Source organism: Ambystoma mexicanum, chromosome 5p (assembly GCF_040938575.1).
Source record: "Ambystoma mexicanum isolate Mex_15411 chromosome 5p, UKY_AmexF1_1, whole genome shotgun sequence".
Classification (NCBI taxonomy): Eukaryota; Metazoa; Chordata; class Amphibia; order Caudata; family Ambystomatidae; genus Ambystoma; species Ambystoma mexicanum.
Window position 1 is genome coordinate 135,583,663 of NC_090930.1, and position 13,587 is coordinate 135,597,249.

At 38.9% G+C, this 13,587-nt stretch overlaps 1 protein-coding gene across 2 annotated transcripts in view; it reads right to left on the minus strand.

Annotated features, from left to right (window-relative positions):
• Positions 1 to 1,000: 1,000 nt before the first annotated feature.
• The window catches only part of ZC3H12B (zinc finger CCCH-type containing 12B), a 706,390-nt gene continuing 693,803 nt past the window's right edge, over positions 1,001 to 13,587 (minus strand). For both annotated transcript variants that reach the window (XM_069612533.1, XM_069612534.1), the window contains exon 6: positions 1,001 to 10,517. In XM_069612533.1, coding sequence (XP_069468634.1) covers positions 9,097 to 10,517 — 1,421 coding nt within the window. In that variant the 3' untranslated portion in view covers positions 1,001 to 9,096. The remainder of the gene's footprint in view (positions 10,518 to 13,587) is intronic.

Below are 13,587 nucleotides of genomic sequence, written 5' to 3' on the forward strand. Positions count from 1 at the left end.
AGAGTGTACCTACATACTTCAACCTGCCACCATGATGGTGCCACCTGGAGGGATTGCGTGGGAGGTGGTCATTATTTGTAGCACCCCCCTGTTACTTCTGGGGTGCATCCCAGTTCTGTCATGGATCTGGCATCCTTCCCCTTGGTTTGGTTGTTACAATAAATAGCCTCGGTTCACTCACTGGGCCTATCAGAAACCAATACATCTTATTTGTCCAGATTGGTTCTATTCTGCTCCCCGGTAGACCCTCCTAGATGGCACAAAATGAGTTTGCAGACAAAGCATGTTGGTTGAGTTATCCGTTTCGATACCTCACCATGTCTACCCTGGTAGGTGGCTAAATATTGCCTACCATCCCAGGAGAAGTTAGTGTCACCAGGTGCCTCAACTAGTACCACCTCTACCCTCTTTAGGGTAACGAAAAAAGTCACTGCTGAGCACTAGCTCGTACGTGGGTGATGTCACTATGCTGGGTCCTATGTCAGAACATTACTCCTGTTCCCTGTGTGGTGGCAAAGGGCCAAGTGGTTTGGCGCAACACCACACCCTAAAAGCCACCCCCCCTAGCCCTCGTCCGGGGGTAAAGAGGAACACCTTGATGTTATTTATTTATTTTTACATTTATATAGCGCATAAAGCCCTCGGGCATCTAGGCGCTTGTACATAAGAATTTGGTTACATCGCCACAGGCATCTAGGCACTTGAGCTTAAGAAGTCGGTTACATTACATTCATGGTCATAGTTACAGTATGTGCATACATAGGTTAAGCAGTTCAACAGTGCATTCTTTGCATGCAACATTTTATCAGTGGTCATATTAATGGGGAGGTGCATTATGTTGGAAAACAATTACGCTATCAATTTTGAGATATAGTGTGATAGTGGCACCATTTCTACAGAGGCTCAATATTCAAGAGAAAGATGTCAATTACAACTCTACTTTGAAGGGCCCACCAAGGTTGACGTTAAAGGCCATACGCATAAGAACAACAAAAGAATATACAATATTTTTCTTCACTTTTCTTTATTTGAAATTGTCCAGCTTTTGCAAATTGCACATGTAACGCAAATATACTTTAAATTCGACATCAGTGCAAACGTTTGGAAAAAGGAGCGTGAAAAAAGAAAAAAAGAAAAACGTTTCAACACTATAAAAAAACACCTTTTCATAGAGATGTATGTAAAACAGAACATGTGAAAATAGTTTACATAGACTTCAACAGCACATACAATTAGCAGAGAGAATGTGCATTTGATTAACTTGAAACCAAATCTATAACATTCAGTTAGTGTCTGCACTCAAAATGGAGACACTAACCACAGCTGTGTTTCAGAGTCACACCAAGGGGAACTGCAGGGAAGCATAAAAAGGAGTTGAAAGTTGCAAACAATAGTGAGCCCCATTGTTCTTCTATTTTTAGGAACTTATTGGTCCCCATGTCATATTCTTCATTAGCTGAACTTAATCCGTATATAGGAAAGATAAGTGTAAAGGCTCTGTGCAAAGATTAACAACACCGGCATGAGAACTCCTCTCGAGTATCTGTATGTCGCAGGAAACTTTCAGAGACAGCCCACGGCTGGTAAAACGTATTCTTTTACGTGATGATTGGATTCAAACCATGCGGATGTTAAGGAATTTCAAGCTGTATAATAGCCTCTCTAGCTGTGAAAAACTCTTGAGAGCACTTCCATTGTACCTGCAAAGATTTCCAAATGCATATTGGCAGGATGAATTTGTCCGATTCAGGATGAATCTTTTAAAAACTGGTGAAAATGTGTCGGTACCTTACCAAGATAAAGACGCCAACATGGTATGCAATTTGTGTAATAGTGACGGGGAATTACAAACAAGAGAGCATCTGTTTATGTATTGTGCCGCTTTATATGCCTTTAGAGTTAAGCAGGTTGGCAGGATCGTCCATAATCAGCAAACTCTTTTTTAAGAGAACGTCTAGTTAAGATTGATGGGCTGTCAGGAAACACTTAACTATTGTGGCCTTAAGGTTTATGAAGGTGATGAGCCTGATCTCATTGCACAATATTATTTGTTTCCCTTTTGTTTTTTAAATAATATTGTAGATTAAATGAAAGTGTAATAATGATAGGTTTGTATATAAAGTATTTTATGATTGAATAACGTAGTACGTAAGAATAATTCGAGTATTTGAAATGTTATGGCTTGATTTTTGCATATTCTTTGGAGGACATTTTTAAGGTTGACATCATGTGTATAGATAATTTGTATATTTTTGTGTTTGTGAATTTTGGGTACGGTTGAATATTTTGACCATAACAGAATGAAGGAAGAACAAAAATACGCAGCACAGGGGTCCAAGCATTTGGGACCCCTTCAGCGAGACCTGTTTAAGCATAGAGCTCTTTGCATACTTGGATTTGTTGACCATGTGACCAATAGTACAAACAAATCTACAAGCCCCAGTGTGTTCTCAGAAAAGCCAGGACTGGCAATGGGGTCGTTGCACCCGACACTGTACCCCAGTGTTTGAATCCTGCCAGTGCCCCTACATGCGAAAATAGGATTTTATTAAACATCACTTAGGATGTCACTTGGAATTATATACCCAATGGAAGTGATTTGATTTCCAAAACAATAAAAATTAAACCGGATCTACTGTTGATCTGCTTACAATGAAATAACTTGCTTAACTACGTTCAAAACTTCAGATTGTGTCTGAAACATCTGTTCATCGAGTGCCTGTTTAGCCTGCATTCAGAATAAAAGTCAATTTCAACCTCATCTTGTACTGAAAGCAGTGCAGCTCATCCATTGAGATGGTCACAGATCTCATTACCTACACGTACTGGTATTCCCAAAGTGGAACCGTGAAGGTAGACTCGAGTACAATGGTTCAAATAAACAACCTTGGCAACATTGTTCCAATAAGCTATATTCATGTGCTGGCTATGCTGGTCAGACAATGCCAGCCATATATGCATTCACGGGAGAGAGCTGTGCGGACCCGTTAATGTATGGCAGTCACATACACCAAAAATATATAGTCATAGGTCATATACACTGTTTGCAATGTCTAGTGATAAACTAGCATTGAGCATTCTGTGGCCATGAAAAAAATAGAAGTGCGTAAAACATTTCGACTCGCACCCAATAAGAGAATTACATTTTTTCCTGGACAACTACTGCCCGACCCCACTGGCTTGGATTGTAAATTGGTACTAAAGCAGCGTCTTACAGCTCATGTGCAGACTAGAAGAAAAGGACAAGGCAACATCTGAGTATTTCCCGCTGATTTAACTGCATTTAGGAGAGGGCTCTGCAACTTGCGACTATCCAGATTTTTTGGACTATGACTCCAATGAACCCTCACTATCAAGTATGCTCGCTAGGATTCATGGCATTTGTAGTCCAAAACCTCAGTAGGGCAAAAGGTTGCAGATCCCTGATTTTAGGAGATAAATTTGGGTTCAAACGTCTTGCTAGATAAACTACTACAAATCGAGAGATAATAAGCTAAGAAATCATAAAATGTTATAAAGAAACTGAATGATCTTGGAGCACTCTTGCAACACATCACAAAATGTAGGATAAGACCTGGGCTTCCGTACACTAATTAAGCATGCTCTGATGTGGCATTTCATGATTGGAGCACTTTGCCATCTGCAAGATCTCCAAAACCTTTGTCTTCCAAACCATAAGATTATAGGAAATAAATGTAGCAAATGCATGTAAAAGGAAACGGCATGATTTGTCAAAGGATATTACAACAAACCTGTCAAAACAAATAGCACATGAAAGCAGGTTTTTAAACCATGCTCACGTTTGTCCAGGAAAGGAAAAGGATTTGTGTTGCCTATATCGAGAGAGTCTTCTGCCCCTCGACCCTATCAATGAGGCTGCATATGCTAGTTGTAGAGGGAATTGGCAACCACACAGCTGGTGGTGGGATAGGCAGCTCCCCTGTAAGGCCTTGTCCCACAGCATGTCCTGTCTGTGTTCATAATCATGCAATAAGAGAGATTCAATTAACACAACAAAATGATCTTCTTAAGATGCGCTCTCAATGCCCTTCTAGTTTGGTGGCCTTTTAAGACTGCCACCAAATCCCAACAATTCCTTTCAGGTCTGACCATTAATCGTCAGTGGTGCCACTGTACTGATTTTTATCTAATTCCGCTGCAATACAGGCCTTTCTTTATAAAACTACAATTTGTTTTTTAAACAATTGATGTAAGTTTTCTATACTATAGGATACAATTTCTTGAATATAATCACAACTGCATTTACACTTTGCCCCGTGTAGCACACACGGTTGGATCAATGTCCGCTTTAAAGGCGACGTTATATCTAGCAGGTCAGTCTCCCACTTCCAAGTCCTCCTTATTGTTTGACAGTGTTAAAAACGGTTTGCCTTTTGTATGTTTTGCCATTTTTCGTTTGTTTTAGTTAAACTGCCCTTTCATTTGTTTTAGTAAACTAAACTAACATTACTATTGTTTCCTCTAATTCGCATAGCCAGGATATGATAAATACATACATGCATCCCTTTTGCTGTACTTATTTGATGGGCGTAGCTGCTACCGCTACACATTTCAATACATGGAAAGATCTCCAGTATGTTTACGCTGGTTCTGAATATCTGGTGATGCCTTTGCAAACATTCTATTTTAATCTACATGGAACGTGTTGAGTAGGGACATGCCAGGTCTGGAGGACGTTGGGGCATCTTCTTGTTAAACAAGACTATCTTTGTATTGGATATATTTGAATTTTAATTATTAGTATAATAGTTATTTCTGATGCCAATACAGACAAAGGGACTTGATATCTATGAAGCAATGTCGTGAATGCACCAAGACATCAAAAAGGATTGTCAATAAATGTATACAACTATCTCAAACTTCAAACGCGATCCTCTCTCTACACGCCTTCAGCAGCTGATTTAGAGTTGCACTCCTTAACCAATTTCTGTGTCAAAAAAGACCATTAGGCATAGTCCAATTTTTCTCCAGTTTTGTGGTGCAAGGGAATCGGAACCGGTATGACCAATGATGGGCCAGGTCAGTGGAAACATCTTTGACAATCTGTTATGCAGTTTTCACAAGTACACATTTAATTAAAATTCACTCATTTGGAAACACGGTTGCAAAATGGTGGCGTTCATAGCAGTGTCAGGAATAGAAATACTGAAAGGCAGCCCAATTTGAACAAGTGCACAAACATTGTGGCTCTGATATTCATTACAAATACTTTGACAAATGTTGAAAAGACTTACAGCTGTTTAACATTTTATGAGGTTATTGTAATTCTTGGCTGGCACAGTGCAGTTTCCGACACCAACAGAGAGAAATAAAACATTAACAACGCTATAAGCACATACACATTATTTAATGCATGGCATGCATGAGATAGCACACTTCTTAGAGATTTACAAACACCACACACTAGCTCATGGACCTGCATGTTTCACTCTTTTTGTCATTGAGACTTACATTATATTTGGGTTAACAAAAAAAACCCAAAGAGGTTTTCTAAAATGTTACAACAAATAAACGGTAACAAATCTACCAATGGAAAAGTAAACTACCATAGCTTAACAGTACACCAGCAAGATTGAAAGTAGTCATATCACTTCATGTATACACCTTCAAGACAAATAAGTTGTACAATGGTGGCAATATGTTACCTGTAGACATTTTTCTAAAGTAAATTGGTTTCAGCTACAATCATAAGCCTGCTCAACAAATAGAAGGAAAAAAAGGGATATAATACCATGCCACAAAACCCAAAGAAAACCAACTTGAGGTTAGGAAGGGGACATACATATAAGACAACATGAATTGTCAAGATAAAATATACTACATAAATATATCATTTAACGCCATGTGGGCATAATACATAGAGAGTTTTGCGCTTCAAAATACTTTAAACAAATAACACATTTCAAGTAACAAAAGTATGATGGATTGTCGAAGTTCAATACCTAGGTCTTGTAAGAAATACAAAAATAATTGCTTATAACCCAGGGACAACATTGCCATGTGTTTTAGCTAAGAATAATCAAATGCAGAAGGGTGCCCATATGTTTCACTCCAGGGCATAAGCAAAAGGAAAACACACAAGGAGTTTCAGCGTCAGAGAAATAGTAATGTAGAAAAAGGGGGTATCAATCCTGAGGGAATTTCTATGGGATAAGACAAAGCATAGCTATTTTACCTGGTCACTAAGACCAGACTAGTAGAGAAGAGTTGTGATTCTAGAATTGCTTCCTCACTTTAATTAAAACCCCTATCCCAAGAAGCAAACTCAGAAATCAATGAAAGAATACAATGGAATTATTACAAAATGTGCATATTACACTATGTCCTAAAACTGTCGTAGTACACATGCTGCATGGCCTGCTGCAGGATAGTGGGAAGCTTTAGCGAGACAAAAGAAATGGGAACATCCATGGATGACAAAGAACACCCAATAACGTTCTACATGCAAAATAACCATAGTTCCTTGAACATATGGTAAACATGGGCATTGCACAATAAATCAACACTAACAAATTCAGAAATTGTAATTTTTCAGAAGCCACTCAACAGAACAATATACATCAGTTACAATGTTCTGCCTTGTCTAATGTGACATACAAACAAATAATACCACAATTTTTAAACATCATAGACAATTTGTATTTACAATTGTGCTCAGGAATATACACAGTTCAATAAATAGATAAGTTATGTGATATATAATGCTTTTGGCTGTGCACCAGACCTCGGTGCGCAATATATAATAAAGTGAATTGGAAAAGTAGTTTTGTCAATAAACTACAGTACCCATTAATAAAAGAGATTCATTATTCCCCATGGGCTACTTCACAGTGACACACAGTGTCACAACAATTGTGGTGAAAACGTTGTACTGGAGCTAATCTACAGATGAAGTTTTTACATTTTTTTATACAATCAAGAAAAAAAGAGATACAATTTGTATCAACAAACAAAAGGTCATTTCTGGTTATCTGAGGCATTGCTCTCGGCTGCTCTTAGGAATGGAAAGTGAGACATTGGAAACTAAATTATAGATAAGTTAACATTGTGTTAGGCTTTCAAATAAGCCTAACTAAAGTAATGATGGTGGAAAAATGTCTCTGATCTTTGTTAGCCGATTTCCGTCACTCATGAGATATATAGATCTGTAAAAAATAATTTTTAAAGAGATAAAATAGACAGGTATAAATTACTTGGATTTTGAGCAGGAACATCGTCATGAACAGTAGTTTTAAAATGAGGTGCAAGGTAAAAAATATTAGAAAAACAATGTGGAACAGTCAAATGTATGTCATCAATAAAATGCTCCCGAGTGGGATATATGAGTAAAACATTTACCATGACATTTTACTTCTAAATCAAGAACATATTGTGAAATCAATTTCATACACTGACGGGTTGGTGGTACTCAAAATGGCACAAGATGGGGAAGTCACCTTGAAAAGGAAATTACTAAAGAGCAGCGTGCAAGCCATTATCAAAAGGCCAGAAACAACCCTGACGGCAGCCTCACGTTCTGTGTGTTTCACAGTAAGAAACATTTAGGCAGTGTCACACCTTCTCATGAAGCAATAAAAGGCCATAAAACCAGGCCCTTCTAAACTTTCATGAAAAAACTAGAAGTCAACAAGTCCAAGCTCGAGACATATCGAGCTACTTAATGATTCAAAATGTTGAAATATCTGTACATTGGATTCTGAAAAAGGGTATCAGTGCAGTGCAGCTTAAAAACAATAAACACCTCGCAAGGCCCTTAGCCACAAAGCATTCCACCCGAAATTGAAAATGCAAATCTTAGAAACTGTTGCTACACTTGACTGTGTATCGTCTTACTTTTCAAGATAGCAGCAGGTAAAACAAACCTTCCAGAAGGCAATTTGCATCCTTGGTGTGTTCCTAGGTGCAGAACAAAGGAGCAACTCATGTAATCAATACTGAAATGTTCCCTTTCAGAGGGAAACCTTTCATGGATCTCTTTGTCCTGTGGCAGCAGGCGCTGGGAGAGAACACAATGCCGTTCTGCTGACATTACGTATCAGGCACCAAAGTGCTTTGTGGACTCCACTGCTGTGAACAAGGTTTCTGGTTTTCTGCATCTCTTCCAAAGAATAGCTGGCCACACCTTGCGGATGTGGCGAATTTTACAAATCTTACAACAACATTGGCTATGCGGATTGTTTATAGTTTGATTGTTATAGTATTTGTGAATGATTATGGTTAATGCTCATAGAATCTAAATAGATGCAGCTCCTCTATGAATGACCATAACAAAATAGTTTGCTTGGGTCAAGCAGTGACTACTTTGAACAAGACACTTTCACAATTTGCTTTCAGAAAAGATATTTTGAAAAAGATGGCTCCAATATATCACCACCAAATTCATTGTTTTACTGCATATCAAGACTTTTCCGTTTGTAAGGTAATGATGCATTTCAACAAGAATCCTTTCTGGCCGAAATTACTAGAAATTTCCATTCATTATTCTAAGAGTGATGCTGAAGTTAACTCACTCCCTGCACATGAAAATATGCCTTTACTAAATGCTAAAATGCATCTGTGCAAAAGGAGAATTTCTGCAGATTTCCTGGTGTACACTTGAAACTGGAGCTTCTTTAGTTCCTAATAACTTTCAAGATCACAAGGCAAAATCAGAGATTTCACCTACCGTTTTAGTTCTGATTATGTTCCCAAAACTTGATTTAGAAGTCTAGTTCTGTAAACGTAATTGATTATGTACATCTAGGCATGCAATATAATTGCTAACAATATTTTCGAATATGCAACTTGACACTTATAGGGACTTTTGCACTTTGTAGTGAGTGAAAAATGTTACATATGGATGAGTCCATGCACAACCTTTAACATTTTTTTAAAAATCTTTAGTAATAAAAAACCTTAGGGTAATGGATATCATTTCACTGCTAATGTGTTTTTCATCTACAATTACATTGAACAGAATGTAAACTTATTTACAGGAAAAATGACTGCATCCTCTTTTGCCGCCTGGAATCGGACCACATCCACCATGTTATTCAATAGATACTATTGTCTCCATTTTATAAAACACATGAAATTTCAATGTCCAGATCTTAATTTGGTAACAATAACAGCAGCAAGTTGTTGGGCATCAGTAAGATGTGGGTTCTTCTCCATGACAGAGAGAACAATACTCGCAGGGAATATGTTACATAGGTTCTTGTATGTTTGGTACTGATGCTCTGGGATAATATGCCGCTCCCTTGGTTCACTGCACATGCCAGCCCATGGTGAATGCCACAGCTGCTCCATCTTCTCAGGCATACTTCTAACCATAACTGGTTCGTAGCAAGGCTGCATGAGATTGTTGCTTAAGGGGTATGAGTGGTAGCCATAAGAATCAGTAGGACAGGGCAAGGGGTCCCAACTGGCATGCTGTTCCCGACAAAGAGGGGGCCTTCTCTGCCTCATAGGGTTACTCTCATAAAGACGCGAATCAGAAACACTGTCCATTCTGGTCATCACTAGGGCACGACCAGGTTGAGAAGAAGAGGAGGGATGCACATTTTGAGGCACTGGGTAGTCTCCAGGACAACTGGATCTTGCACCAACAGGAGGATGCTGGATGTGTAGTGCTAAATGTGACATAGACTGCTTTCGAGGGAGTTGCTTGGGCTCCTCTGGCTCATAGCTTTGAACTCTAGTCAAGGCTTCATGGTAACCATGTCCAAAAGGCTGTAAACGGTTTTGTGATTGCCGGTGAACCTTTGCATTCTCTTCTGGACCAGGATCCGATATCCCCAGATACAAGTCGCTGTAAGAAGAATATGAATTCGTACTTGTATGGCTCATGCAATTATCTGGACAAGGACTTGAGTTTCTGGAGAACATTCCATGTTCCTGGTCCGATCCATAATAATCTGTGTTATGCATGCTACTTATGCTTAAATTAGAGAAGTCACTAAGCATGGAATAGTACCCGTGGTCTCCCAGAGATTCATATTTGGGATACTGTTCTGCATAGCTTACTGAAGTGCCATGGCTATTGGTAACCAATATTGGTGGGTACTGCACGCTTGTCATATGTTCCAAAGAAGATTTCTGATGTGTGAACTGCGATGATCCTGGTACAGGGCTGCTGGCAGACCGAGTATTTAGTGCCCCAACAGCATGGCTTTTTGAGGGAGCAATTATTGGCACACTTAATGCAGAAACCAGAGAAGGAACAGAGTTGGCTTCCGATTTTCTAGCCACAGACAGTCTCTCTTCTGGTTCCACAGCAACAGAACGAATGCTTGGATCAGACTGCCGCTTTGGAGCAACGCGTTTCACATCTGATGAGGATTCTCCTTTGGAGCCAGCGACCCCAGTTCCACATTTGACTAAAGCTCCCTCACTCATGGTTTTTACTGCAGACAGCTTGGCACTGATGCGCAACTCATCTGCAACCGATCTCTGTGGCTGGTTTGCACGTTCTGGGTGATAATATTTGCACTTGTGTCCATAGGTGCACTTCTTGCCTGAAATATAAACAATATTTTAGAATTTATGGTAGCATACATTAACAGTTTACAGGGAATGACTGATAACATGAAAAGCATATGCACAATTATGGGAAAAATGTACTTTTATATATATATACACACACACACCTGAATCGCAACACTGGATCAATGATTCAACATGTAATGAAGGAAAGAATTGATTGGAAAAGGTAGAAAACTGCAAAGTCCATGAATATACCACACACCCCTATCGATTAATCAAGAATGATGACCAATTGTTTATGGCACAAAAGGAGTGTATTGCTGCATTAGAGACTAAAAACAAACGAATTTCAGAGTTAGTTCCGAAAACTGCAATGGAGATATTGCGCACACTTAAATCATTATGCAATAATGAAGAGCATGCATCTCTATCTAGTTTAGATATGAATTCACTTTGACACACCAAATCAGACACAACATCTGGGACTAGATTAGAAATTACAATATGACTCGCAGCAGGCATGGCATGATTTTTGCCAACAAGCATGTTAGGAATTGACATTCACAAAAACGTGCATTAGTGCTACATATATTAAGAAATATCATTCAATAAGATATTGCATTGATGACGAAAATTTTGGTTTCTTGGTGTGTATTTAGCAGTTTAATTGGTAAATAGATATGGTGTCAAATAAGATTTAGATGAAACGTGCGTTTAGACTTAATTAAGTCACATGTAAGCTAATTAATGAATGCAAAAGGTGGTTGAAATGAATTGCTAAATGTTGCAATACAAAGATAAGATGTTTCGGTATTTGTGCCAGGTGTTTTCACTGTTTTAGCTGTAAACCATGTTTAAAATGATTGGGTTGGGCTTGAAAAGTCACACCTAATATCAAACAATGAAGTTATACTTGATATGACATGGAAAGGACACCATAACTGGGGTTATTGATGTATTTCAACATATGTAAAAATGCAGGGATTAAACTGTATCCCTGGTGTAGGCCTCACTAAATAGTATGGCACAGCTTGAAAGTTTAACTCCCTGCAGTTGTATGGCTAGAGTTTCTAACTTTTAGATAACCATCATGGCCTTGCATACGTATTATCCTTAACTAGTTGGAACCAAGACTAAAATTGGATTAAAGGTAATTCTGTAATTGGTGTTCCATATAAGTTGTCAGCATATGTGCCAGATGTTTATACATTCAAATATATACAAAGAGGACTGGGGGCCCCTCTACCGAGAACACACACAGCCAAATACCCTGTTCTATGGGCCAGTGCCCACTTGGGAGTGTCTACAGCCACGTTGTAGCTCACTGTACCTTTCAAAGCGGAGAAATATAACCATTTGCATATCAGTCTGGTGTATATGGAAAACTTTAGTTCAGGGACAGTTAAGGTGATCAAATTTAACGCAATAAAACGCTTGAAATTTATCAGATGTGGGAAGTGATGATCATTTTAAATCAGTGTGTCGCCGTTGATGAGCCCTAGGATTTAATGATGTGTTATTTATATAGCGCTTAAGCCTAAGAGCTTTACATACAACACACATACATATAATATCACCCATCCGGAGTTAGTACTCATTTATCGACCTGGGAAAGATGAAAGGCCGAGTTGGCCATACCAGGAATTGACCCTGTGAACGGCAGATCACAAACACATTGCAGCAGCAAGCACTCAACCCACTGAGCTATCTTGCCAGTCTCTAATTTTGTCATTGTGAATCCCATCTGTTCCCATCTGTTATGTATGTGCTCATGGTCTCGGCAAAATTAGGGTTAAAGGTGAATTTAGGCCTCAGACCACTTTCTATCGGTGTGTCCGTGCGAATTCCACATTTTTGTAAAATCTCACTATTATCTATCTCTGGAATAACCTTCTTCCTCCAAACTATCTGAACAGATCAACTGTTTAGATCTTTCACCGACAGTGGATTCAGGGCATCTGGTGTCGCTTCTGGGTCTTGATCACGCTGACCATGTCGAGTGGTAAAATATTTCTTTAATTTGACCTTCTGTAAATATTTGAAAAGATCAATTATAGTTTGGGCGAAGGTAAAATCACATGTTGGAGGAAAAGTTAAACCAACTTCCAATACAAATTGTTCCACATCCATGATTGCTCTATTTTAGACATTGAAGACTTTAGCTTTTAGGGTGCCATCTGTCGTCCCTGTGCTCTGTTCCTTTGACCTCTCCCAAAACACGTGATCCTTTTCTGAGAGGTATTGTCTGTTGCCATCTGTTGCCTCTCCTGGTCTTCCTCTTGAGTTTCCTCTTCCTCTTCCTCTTACTGTAGGCCTTCCTCTTGGTTTCCTTTCGTTTTTTGTATCCAGATGCGTTAACTTGAACTCTTCTAAAAAATTAATCCGTACTTTCAATTTCTGAGGATGTTGATTCAATGACTGGCAGTTCTTTACTACCTTGTACCAGTCTTTTGCTGTTTAGCTGATCTTTAATAGGCTGGTCGAATTTACTTGCAAAGGTGTAGATTCTGCCTTGTTCGTAGTCCTCCTAGTCTCTTTGGAATTTTTGCAGTTTTTTTTACAGTAATTTATCCCTCATAGCATTAAGGTTTTTCTTCCATTCTTGCTACTTTCGTCTTACACTCGTCTGTTTCATTGGAATTAAACGTTTTGTGCTCCGAGACCCCGACCGGCCCATAGAGTCGGAGTTTGCTCAGAAGCACTTAAAGACAAGATAACAGCACCCGTGAGATGGATGGGGGTGCAGATATATACTTCAACTTCAACACCAATCAATAAGGACAACTACGATTTGGCAAAGGGAGTCTGTTTAATCACAGTAAAAAAAACAGGGAGTCATGAATATCAGCAATGGTGCGATCTTCCTTCTCGCTTCAACTCCAATGAACTTCATAAAAATCCTAACATTTATACTGAAAACTCGTCATCATTGACGTGTAACACTCAAAAGTTGACATGCAATTCTATTGGTTCAGAAAAGGTAACTTTACTATAGGTACTATATCTGTATATGGTAACTGAGTGAGGGGATTGGGTAAACACTGTCAGGTGGGCATCTAAGCCCTTCCTTCAAAAATGACTACTGCAGACGTCCCTAAAAGA